Raw genomic sequence first — 11150 nt, 5'->3', positions numbered from 1 at the left:
GTTAAACATTTTATTCTCCGTTGATGAATTCCGAAATGAGTGTTTAAAGTCCATCCCAGAAAGTGGACTTCATGTTTCCAGATGATTTGCTCTCCGATTGGCTACATTACTGGGGGCTAGGCCTCAAGCTGGGATTTGTGTAGTTTCAACATCTAGTCCAGGGGCTTCACAAAATTCGTATGCTTGTCTGCAATTAACTTATGAATTCCAGAGCTCAGCTAAATTTTCCATGCGAAGAAAGGTATTTTTGTTGTTGTTGTTGTTAAGTTTTCGTTACATTTTTATTTATTTTGTGTGTGTAGGGGTGGGCAAGCACACCATGGCCTGGGGGTGGAGGTAAAGGAACAATTTTTGGCAGTTTTCTCTTTCCGTTATTGTAGGTCCTGAGGATTCAACTAAGGTCAACTAAGGTCTGGCTTGGTGGCCGGTGCCCTTTACCTTATGAGCCGCATGGATCAAGTGTTTCATCAGAAAGAGGGCTGCCTGGAGACTAACAAAGAGCACGCCCTCCTTCTAGCGAATATTCACACACATTATAAGGAACGCTGGCCCGGAGTAGACCATCCTCAGGGAGCCATGCAAAAGGTCTACCGGAGGAACACCAGTGTTTCGCACATGCGGCAACAACAGCTCATCAGTGGATTGGGCATAGCATCTGTCAGTCATCAGAGACCACGGTTTTTTTCCTCTAGCCTTGGCAACATATCTGATTTCCCTTCCCTGGTGCTCGGGAATGAACCCACAGCTTCATATATGTCAGAGAAGTCTGTTATCAACTGAGATTCCATACAGTGAACAAAATGAGGCGAAACCAGTCAGAATAGGCCGGATTAAGATGACGTTTATCTCAAGAGCGCCACCCACTGGCCCGGCCGCAGCAGCCCAGACCGGCGAGATTTCTAGAGCTAGTCTACCTACTTCCCTTGCAGAAGTGCCCCACTGCATGCGTGCCTGAGTGAGACGCACAAAGAGAGAGACACAGAGATGGGCGAGCGAGAGGGGCGTGAGCGAGGGAGAGAGGGGGGAGCGAGGGAGAGAGAGGGGCGAGAGGAGAGTGAGGGGCGAGCAAGAGAGAAAGAGGCAAGCGCGACAGAGGGAGTGAGAGAGAGGGAAGGGCCAGCGAGAGTGGGGAGAACGAGAGAGAGGAGAGAGTGGGCCGAGCAAGAGAGAGGGAGCAAGCTAGAGATGAGGGGGCGAGCTAGAGAGAGTGAGGGGCGAGCAAGAGAGACAGAGAAAAGGGCGAGAGAGAGGGGACACGGAAGTGTGTGTGTGTGTGTGTGTGTGTGTGTGTGTGTGTGTGTGAAAGAGAGAGAGAGAGAGAGAGAGAGAGAGAGAGAGAGAGAGAGAGAGAGAGAGAGAGAGAGAGACAGGAGACAGGAAGGATAGAGGAGAGACAGGGGATAGCCAGAAGGAGGAGAGACTAGAGAGAGAGGAGAGGAAGGGCAGAGAAATAAAGGAGAGGAGAGAAAAAGGAGAGAAGAGAGGAAAGAAAAGGATGGAGAGGATAGCCAGAGGGAGAGAAAGAAGAGAGAGTGGACAGAAAAAGAAAGGACAGAAGGAGAGAGAGGAGAGATGGAGAGAGGAGAGGGAGAGAAGAGAGGGGGAAAGAAGAGGAAAGAGGAGAGAGAAGACAAAGATGGGAGAGAGGCAGAAAGGGGGAAAGAGTAGTGAGTGAGTCAGAGTGGAGAGAGTGAGTGGAGAAGAGAGAGAGAGGGGAGGGGGAATAAAGAGAGGGAAGAGAGTAGAGAAAGAGAGGAGAGGGGGAAAGGGGGAGGTGAGAGGCAGAGATGGGTAGAGAGATAGGGGTGACAGAATAATAAAAGAAAGAGGAGAGAGGGAGCAGAGAGAGAGAGAGAGAGAGAGAGAGAGAGAGAGAGAGAGAGCCTAGCAAACTGCTACCCATAGCTTCAAATGCAAGTTTCTTTTTATTTCTGGCCACCCCCTATTGCACATAGGTATGGCTGGTTAGGGCTCGGGAGAATGAAGGAATGAGAGGAACCTTACAAAAGTACTTTTAATGCTTTGGAGATTGGTGTCACCTGTTCCATGCCTAGTGGCGTATAAGCACCTCAAGGCCATGGTTGTCAGCTGACCCCCCCTTCCTCCACCGGCGTGGCTTTCCCATTCATTTCTTTTTTGTCTTCACCAGCCCTTTCTGCACAAGGCTACGGTACAGCTCTTGGATGTAGGTGTAGACACACTTGGAGTCGGGCACTGCCAGCCGCACCATGTCATCCACTTCCAGCAGCTGCGCACAGTCGGCTAGTTTCCTGAGGAGAGGGTGGAATGAGGAAGCCAAGGAGATGGATGGGTCGGGCCAAGCGAAGGCCACCAGGTCAGCCATCCCAGTGTGTGTTGAGTGTGGTAACAGAGGCCCCTGAAGGGACAAGACTAAGACCTATCATTTCAATGGACTTCGGTCTCCATAGCCTCACATGGGAACCTCTGTGTTGTAGTCTGTCTTCTTTTCCTCCTTGCGCTTAATTACTGCTGTGCTCTGGATTCAGAAGACAGGACATGAATCCTTTCTAGTATGCTGGCTTGCAGCAACCCTATCAGCTCCATTCAATTAGATCACCTGCTTGCTAAGCACCTACTGTGTGCCAGGCAGTCTTCTGTCAGCAGTCAATAGCCAAAACTGTTCTCATGGTGCCAACAGTAATCAAACACATTGGGCAGAAAGCATATGTGAGAGGTGCTATGGGAGAAAAGATAGCTGAAAAGGGCCACTCTATGCTAAAGAGGACTTGTGATCATTTTTAATGGGGTGCTCGATAGTAGGTAGAGAAAGAACATCTTGCAAAGGTCCTGCTTGGTGTGTTTCCAGACTGCAGGGAACCCAGCAAGTCCTCGTTTTCTAACATCTCAGCTGCATTTTGAGGCTACTTGATACCCCTGGCTCTGCTGAGGCTGATAAGCTGGCTAATCACTGCTGGGGCCTCCCTGTTCAGGGCCGGTGTCTTATCGGGTGATCCCAGGAGATGGTCTCAGTTACTTCTCTTTATCTCTAACAAGCAGAGGAGGAGCTGAGCTAGAGGGTTTGGTGCTTTGCCCAAGGTGAAAGAGTCTAACAGCTGGGACTCAATCCCAAGCCCACCCAGTGTCTCTGGCACTGTGGCTCTCAACATTCTGGGCTGCCAAAGCCAGCCAACCATGAATGTTGGCAATGGGAGCAAGAAGGCCCTAGCGGAAATCCTTTCTTGGGACTGCCATAGCTGGGCTGATATGCAAGCCACTGTCCTGGGTGCTTGGGGAGGGGTATGGATTGGTGGGTTTTGGAGAATGGGACAAATAAGCTCACTGCATCCAAGGCTTCAACCTCAACCCTACGGATGTGGACCAGTGCTGTTCCCCCAACACTGGAGAGGCAAACTCTTGATGCCTACAGAATCTGGAACACAGGATGGTTCCTCTCACAGTGTAACTGATAAAGCCCCACTGTGGCTTTGGACTGGTCATTCTTTCTCTTCATCCCAGGACTTTGAGAACTAGAGGAGATTCCTGGTCAGGGGAGCAGGACAATAGCTGTGCAGAGGCCCCTTTTCACATATCACTTCCAGAGAGGCCTCAGAGTTAGGAAAAAGGAGCAGGGATCAGAATCCTGGTACCGCAAATGTGAGTCTCTAGACTCTTCGTCTCTAGAATTCTCCCTAGCCTCATTCCTGTTCAGTTGCCTGGTGCCACCCAAAGCCTGTGGTCTTCCTCCACTTGCCCCCTCTGCCTTTCTGTGGCTCTGCCTGGCTTGAAACCAGTCTTGCATGCTCTAGGTTAGGGAGGTTTGGCAGGGGCAGAGATGCCTGCTCCTTTGTTGCCTCTAAGTTTAGCTAGACTTCTAGGAGTATCATATAATACCTACCCCAAAAATCCTCTTGTAGGACCTGGGAAGGTCCCAATCCCTCTGCCCACCTCCACCTGTGAGAACTAAATGAGTGGGGTCCAGACAGACACCTGGAAGATGCTTACATAGCTTTCAGTCAGAACTGCTGAGCTGAAATATGATTCAGTGTTCCCTGACTGTTTCTCCTACATAAGGCACTCTTCTTATCCCAATGAAGAACATAAGAATTAAAGAGATTATAGGAAATACAGTCTGGCTGCAATTTTGTTGTTGTTGCTGTTCTTTGCCTCTGCCTTCCAGGTTTTTGGGATTAAAGGCACATGCCACCACACCTGACCATCTGGTGGCTTTTAAAAGGCATCCTTGTGTCCTATGGTCCTAAGGATATGCCCAGAGACCCTTTTAGGAAGAGAGTGTCGGCCACTGGTCATTTAAATGGAAGGTCTCCCCATAATAGGTATATTATGCAGCTCATGCAACCAATGTCTGAGAAAACCTGCTGTAAAAAAAAAGTTGTTGAGAAGTATGGACCAATATACTCTCAATTTCCTGATGAAAACACATTGTTCCCCATTGGTTGGTGGCCAGGCCTGGATTAGACTAGAGGGGTTAGATTCACAGGCCAGATAATTTAGCACTCCAATTCCTAGGATTTGTTTGTTTATTTACTTGAGACAGGGTCTCCTGTGTCGCAGGCTGACCTCCGGCTCTATGTGTAGTCAAGGATAACCTTAACCTTTTGATTCTCGTGCCCCTAGCTCCCGAGTGCTAGGATTACTGGTGTGCTCCATCACATTTACTGATCAAACATGGGACTTGGTGTCAGGGAAACAAGCACTGTATAAACTGAAGTACAGCCATAGCCATTGGTTGACTGACTGACTGATTGATTGATTGATTGATTGATTGATTGGGTCTTACTGTAGAAATGAGGCTGGCCTCAGATTCTCAGTGATCCTGCATCAGCTTCCGGGTGCTGAAATTATAGGCACACACCACTATGTGTGGGCTTTAGAAAAATTGCCTGGCTGTCTATCAGGGGCCTGAGTTGCTCTCTTGTTGACACCTGCCCCCCAACCCTGTCTCCACCAGTGGTTCAGAAGTTTCTTTCTGGGGTCATCTCCCAGATTGGAGGCAGGAAGTTGAAGGTGGTAGGGGCACTCTGGCAACCATGTTTTTTTGTTTGTTTGATTGATTGGTTAGTTTTGACCTAAAATAGGCTCTCACTCCATATCTAGGTGTGCCTAGAACTTGAGGTCCTCTTGCCTCAACCTCTTGAGTGCTGGGAATGTAGCCATGTGCCACCACACCCATTGTTCAGAGTCTTGTCATTGTCTCAGTTTCTTCCTTTAGTCTCACTCTTCCTTACTCTGCCCTTCCACCAGCTGCTACCCTTGACATGTGGCTATAGGAACCTCATCAATAACACCCCTCCAGGACCCAAATCCAATGGTAATTATCAAAATAGCCATGATATCATTCATTATAACCATAGCAATGTAGCCAAGAGTTTTTGAAGTGCTTGCTGTACATTAGACCCTGTTACGGGTTACAGGAACTTAATTATGTTACTGAGTTCTTATCCTCTGTAAAAGGTGAAACATCATGGGATATGGGGCGGGTGGTCATGTCCTAGGTTACACAGAGTCAAAATCTGACCCCAAGTTTTTGTACCCCCTGTGGCTGAAACCAGAGGCCTTCTTTCTTCTCTCCCTTATTCTGCTTGAATTTTGATTTTCTTTGGATGTGTGTGCTCAGGTTTTCAGAGGCTGGAAGTCAACTTTGGTGTTGTACCTCAGGAACTACCCATCATGCTATCTGTGTCTTGATCTCTCGCCAAACTCGGGGTTCACCAATCAGACTAGGATGGTCAGCAAGTTCCAGGGATCTGCCTGCCTGTGCCACAATTGGCATTTTACATGGGTCCTGGGGATGGAACTCAGGCCCTCACAGTTGTGCAGCAAGCATTTTACCAACTGAGCCATTTCCCCAGACCCCTGGATTTTCTTCAGGGCATCTGTCACTGCCTGCCATTATATCTAACCTGCATGTATGTTCTTATGACCTGTCTCTTCTTTTAGACTATAAGCCACAATGAAGTATAATTTTGTCTGTTTGAGCCATTTAACTAAAGGTGCTTAAAAAAAAACCACCAAACCAAAAACAAACAAACAAACAAACAACCCTTAGATAGGAGGCTGTGTGGCAGTAGCCTCAGTTTGATTATTCACATAAGCCCTGTGAACCCACCTGGATGCCTCTGAGGCCACCCACTTCCCTTCCGACTCATCCCAGGAATGAAGCTTACTCTGCGGTAGAGAAGGCTAGGGTGAAGTTGTGCCGGCGCTTTGTTGGGTCCAGCTCTGCATAGTCAAAGGCATCTGGGAAAAACTTGTGGATGAGGGCGCAGAAAGCCATGCCGCTGCTCCAGCTGGAGGAGAAGTTCTGGATGTCCACATGCTAAGATGGTTAGGCAGAGAATGGAAGACCTGAGTGACTATGGGCAAGATGGCCTGGACTTTGGCCCTCCCACCCTTTGTAATCTGAACCCTCAGATTCTCCACGGAAAAGCGTCCCCTGTCCCTTCTGTATCCCCAGCCAATGCCCACCTCATAGTTTCTCGTCATGGCCCGGCACCACTCCAAAAGCATGTTCTTAACACCACCAATGGCTGCCCCAGCTGCCTTTGTGTTCCGGAACAGTGCAGTGGGGCCAGAGGCTGCCCTGTGAGGGGAGGGGCAAGATACCACAAACAGCCCATTGTGGGGAATCTTGGCTACAGGTGTGTCTGGCCTGATGGTGTCTACTGGCCCCCAGGCCTCCCTCCGTTAGTCCCACCCACAGATCCTAGGGAAATCTCAGCCCACCCTGGCTCCTGGTTTGCATCCTACCCGCCAAATTTGTCCAGGATGGCTTTGCGATTCTGTGCTCGGGGTCCCTGGGGTCGAGTAGGGGCTGACACCCTGCGTTCTGGTGCTCTCTCCTTCTTTTCCTCCGCGGGCGGGGGCTCCGTGGGGCTCTGGGGCACATCACTGGGCGAAGACTCACTACATGGACTGGTTGCAGAAGCACAAAGGGGGATTGAACAAACACCACAGGGTGCAGAACAGCTTGAGGGGTGGTGGGCAGAGGTGGCTGCAATGGACAGGCCTGTGCACTTATGCTTACTTGGTATGCACACTCACCCTGTGCCTAGCACTGGAAGGGCCAAGAAGCAATAAAGAGACTCAGGCTAACTCTGGGGAGCATGTGGTCTGTTGAGGCCATATGGGGCAGAATTAAGGCACACCTAAGGTCTGACCTGAGTTTGGATCCTGGCTTTGTTTTTATTTGCTGTGCGATGTTGGGGCTGTCCCCTTACTTATATGAACCTTGGGCTCCCCATCTGTAAAAGGGGGACAAGAATGCCTATCTGGTAAGGTGATACTACAGACCATCGGGGTCAGGTAGGTAGCTGTGCTTTCTGCAAAGCTGTGCAAAGCTTGCTGAGTAGTCATCCGCCAGCCTTCCCCACGAGACAAGGAAGTGACTGAAGTGCAATGGAAGAATAAGTCTGGCTGTCTAGCATTTCCCGAATGTCAGACACTATACGCTCAAGAGATCTTTTGCTCACAAGTCATTGGAGCCTACAATAACCCTGTGAGGTCCTTACAATTGTTATGACCACTTCACAAATGAGAAGAGACTAAGTGACATAGCCAAGGCCACATGGCTGGTAAGTGATAGAGTCATTGTCTAAACTTGGGTTTTCTGGTCATTCTTATGGATAACACTTAGAGAGCTGTAGTGAATAGTCATAGGGCCTGAGGAGGCTTCAGCCATGGAGCAGTAGGTAGACCAGGCACCGTCCATGCCTCTCACTCCATTTGTTTTCTGGGATCTGTCTGAGATACAAAGCTGAGAGCCAGGAATCCTGGAATTTCTGGAAATCAGGTGCTGGGGTGGCCCAACGAGAGAGATGACAGTTGACTTCAAAGGGGGCAGAGAAAGGAGGGGTCAGAGCTCTGGGGCTTGACATTACCTGGCCGAAGGACTGGTCTCTCCAGTAGAGTCTGGACCCAACCCATCTGGAGGGAAAGAATAGAACAGATGGAAGCTGAGAGTTTCTGTGATGTGTTCCCTGCATCTTCTTTCTTCTTTAGGTTAGCCATGCAACATCCTGGGCTCTCCCTTACCTGGGCTGAGGCTGGCTCCCTCATCTGTGGGGCTCTCCGGCCACTCCTCAGGGGAGCTGGGAATCACTGCTGCCCTTTCTTCTGATTCTTTTTCCTTAGCCTGCTCCTGCTCTTCAGTGGGACTCCCTGGCTCCTGGGGCGAACAGGATCTGTGTGGGCAGCTACCCAAGGCTTTCTAAGAACTTCAGAAAAATTTGGAAGGCAGTCTGAGCCACAATCTCCATTCCCTATCCCCACTCCCAGGATCTTGGTACCTGGTGGAGGAAGACTGTACTTTCCCAAGGTATGGTTTGTACAGAAGGTGGCCACACACTCTGTTGAGAGGTGATTATATCATGAGGGTTCTAGGCTCATCAACAGACTATCCCATTGGCGAATTCATAATTGAATGAGCTATTACAGGTGATATGCCTAGTTAGAGGATCTATTCATGGGAGGGGTAACTTTGTAGGACATATATCTTATGTGATGTATGTATGTTTGTAATGTGTGTATGATGTGATTGTGTGTGTGAAGGCATTTATCTCTCTCTCTCTCTCTCTCTCTCTCTCTCTCTCTCTCTCTCTGTGTGTGTGTGTGTGTGTGTGTGTGTGTGTGTGTGTGTGTATGTATACCTAGGTCAGAGGACAGCCTCAGATGGAATCCTTACTTCTTCCTTCTTTGAGACAAGTTCTCTTTGTTGTTTGCCTGTGCATAATAGGTTTCTCCTGTCTTGGCCTCCCATCTGGCACACTGGAATTTCAGGTGTATTCTACCGTGCCTGACTTGTACATGGGTTCTGAGGCCTTGAACTCAGGTGTTTATGTTCACTTAGTAAGAGTTTTTGCTCAGTCAGCCATCTCCCCAGTGAGGAGAATACCTTATGTTCAGAGATTTCTTCTCCTTCTCTGTTCCCTGCTTCTTGGCTGCCATAAGGAAAACATTTTTCTCTATTCTGCGCTTTCACCGTATTTCTGCCTTGTCATAGACCAAAAAGCAGTGAAGCCAGGACTGAAACCTTCGAAACCATGAGCCAAAATAAAACTTTCCCCCTTTAAATTGATTTGCTTGGGTTTTTTTTGTAGTAGTAACAACAACAACAAACAACAACAACAAAATCCCAAACAAACAAGGGGAGCAGGGAGGCGCCTTGGTTCCAGAGGAAGAGGGGACCTAAGACCCTCATTTATGCCCTACTCACCACCTGCTCCTTTGTATCACTTTCCGTCTCTTTCCCACCATCGGCCTGAAGTTCAGCATTGGCCTGGACTTTCACATCAGCCTTCTGAGATTCTGCCTCAGCCTCTTTGACGGTAACCTCTGCCCCAACACCTTCCTTGGGTTCAGGCTTGATGTCATCATTCACGTCCAATTTCTCTTTAGAGTCCACATTGGCCTCTTTTCCATCAGCGTTTTGTTTCTCCGAAGCCATCGTGGCCTCCTCTTTTCCCTTAACCTCGCTGGGTTCAGGTTTTGTCTCTTCTTTCTTGACAGTCTCTTCCTGAGAAGTCACGTGGGTCTCTTCCTTCCCACCTTCCTCCTTTGCAAGGTCAACCTTGACTTCTTCCTTCCCACTGGCCTCCCCTTGCAAATCTACATTGAGCCCATCTAATACATTTACTTGCTCTGGGCGTTCCCCTGACATTCCACTCTCAGATGCTGCTTTGCACTGCTGCTCTGCCTCATCTGGAGCCCCTTCTTTGACACTTGTCCCAGCTGTGCCTTCTGCCACCTCCTGTGCAGTGCTTTGACTTCCTGGTGTCCCAAGATTCCCCAAAGTTGGGGAGACAGTGGTCCCATTCTCAGTGGAACTCCCTTCTTTCTGATCCATGTCTGGAAAGAGAAGACACGAAGACTTTGTCACACACAACCCTGGCATGAGGTGCAGACCCTGTCCTGTGAGTGCCTCGAGAACAAGAAGTCCTCAATTCTATTGTATTTCCCTTACTAGTTGGGCATGACACCACATACCCACTCTCCCTGTGGTAACATGAAGGACACAGGGCTTCTTTTGCTAAAGTGAGGCAGTTGGACCATGTTGACTTGGTGTTAGATGGTATTTACCCGATGCCCTTCTATAGATTATGGCTTTATTATTGTTGTTATTTTGAGGCAGAGTCTCAGGAAGCCAGGTTGGCCTCAAACTTGCTTTTTAGCAGAGTATTTCCTTGAACTCCTGATCCTACTGCCTCTGTCTCCTGAGTGCTAGAAGTACATACAGGCTTGCACCACCACACTTGGTTATTATTATTGTTACTATGGTTATTATTATTAGGATCAAACCTAAGCTTCATGCGTGCAAGCCATCACTTTAGCCCTGGGTATTTCCAGCCTCACACAGTACCTTTTCAATGATTTTGCCTCATTTTGATTAACACAGTGAGGTGGTCACAATTTAATACCATTGCTCCTGAACGTGGAAGGAACAGTTGCTTCTCACCCCCTGGAGTCTAAAGCAGGCCAGTCTACAGAACCAAACAGCATTGTCTTGCTTCAGTTGTATGGATTTTCAGTTACCTTCTATTTCTGGAAAGCAATATTGAGCTCCCATCTCCAGCAGTGATCTGAAGTATCTTTTAAAAATGCATTATTGGATTTAAAAATAACTTAATTCAAAACAAGACAGGCATTTAGGAAATTTGAGTAAAGCTGTTACAAATGTCAAATAACAAATAACAGGGGTGGTGTAAAAAGATTTGGTGACTAGCCCTGCCTGGACAGGCTAGTCTCTGAACCTCTGTGCTTCTTCAGAAAGTGAATGAGAAGAGTTTTCTTTGTGTGAGAAAATAGAGCAGCATCCTCCCTAGTCTGCAAAGCTGGCCTCCACCTGCTCTTGGGTATATGTGAAGAAGATGTCCCTTAATTAGGGGGTCCTCTTTGAGTATGGTGTATGGTTTTGGTGTGGAGGGCAGGGTCAATTCCTTTACTACCTTCTCTTGTTGGGGGTCCAGTTACAAAGAAAACAGCTCCCAAATAGGGTACAGGGCATGACTCAGATAGTAAGAAAAGTGGACACCCTGTCATTGGCTAAAAATACCTCCTGCTTTTGGCAGTACTTTCTTTCTTGGTGAGAGTACCTAGGACACCTTGGTAAACTGGAACAGAACACAGGCGGCATGAAGACAGGGTATGTTTCTGCCACCCACTTCAGTCTTCCT

The 11150-nt window shown here is 48.5% G+C and overlaps 1 protein-coding gene across 1 annotated transcript; it reads right to left on the bottom strand.

The window, feature by feature from the left end:
* Positions 1-2125: 2125 nt before the first annotated feature.
* On the bottom strand, positions 2126-9823 carry Smtnl1 (smoothelin like 1). Its single transcript, XM_035446994.1, has 7 exons — positions 9194-9823; positions 8014-8146; positions 7860-7905; positions 6730-6885; positions 6448-6562; positions 6147-6298; positions 2126-2270 (listed from the first exon to the last, which is right to left on the bottom strand). Exons 1-7 carry the CDS (start codon positions 9821-9823, stop codon positions 2126-2128), a joined length of 1377 nt encoding a protein of 458 aa, XP_035302885.1.
* Between the last annotated feature and the right edge of the window lie 1327 nt (positions 9824-11150).

The sequence above is a fragment of the Cricetulus griseus genome, chromosome 6, assembly GCF_003668045.3.
Source record: "Cricetulus griseus strain 17A/GY chromosome 6, alternate assembly CriGri-PICRH-1.0, whole genome shotgun sequence".
In the NCBI taxonomy this organism is placed as follows: domain Eukaryota; kingdom Metazoa; phylum Chordata; class Mammalia; order Rodentia; family Cricetidae; genus Cricetulus; species Cricetulus griseus.
Note: the sequence above shows the minus strand (reverse complement) of the source record. Positions and strands in the feature narration are given on the sequence as shown.

Bases quoted from the DNA above. Each gene is read 5' to 3' on its own strand.
- Smtnl1 (XM_035446994.1), bottom strand. From the start codon at position 9,823: ATGGATCAGAAAGAAGGGAGTTCCACTGAGAATGGGACCACTGTCTCC. The intron at 6,563-6,729 runs GTAGGATGCAAA...CTCCCCTCACAG, and splicing joins ATCCTGGACAAATTTGGCGG to GGCAGCCTCTGGCCCCACTG. The intron at 6,299-6,447 runs GTGGGCATTGGC...TAACCATCTTAG, and splicing joins CCATGACGAGAAACTATGAG to CATGTGGACATCCAGAACTT.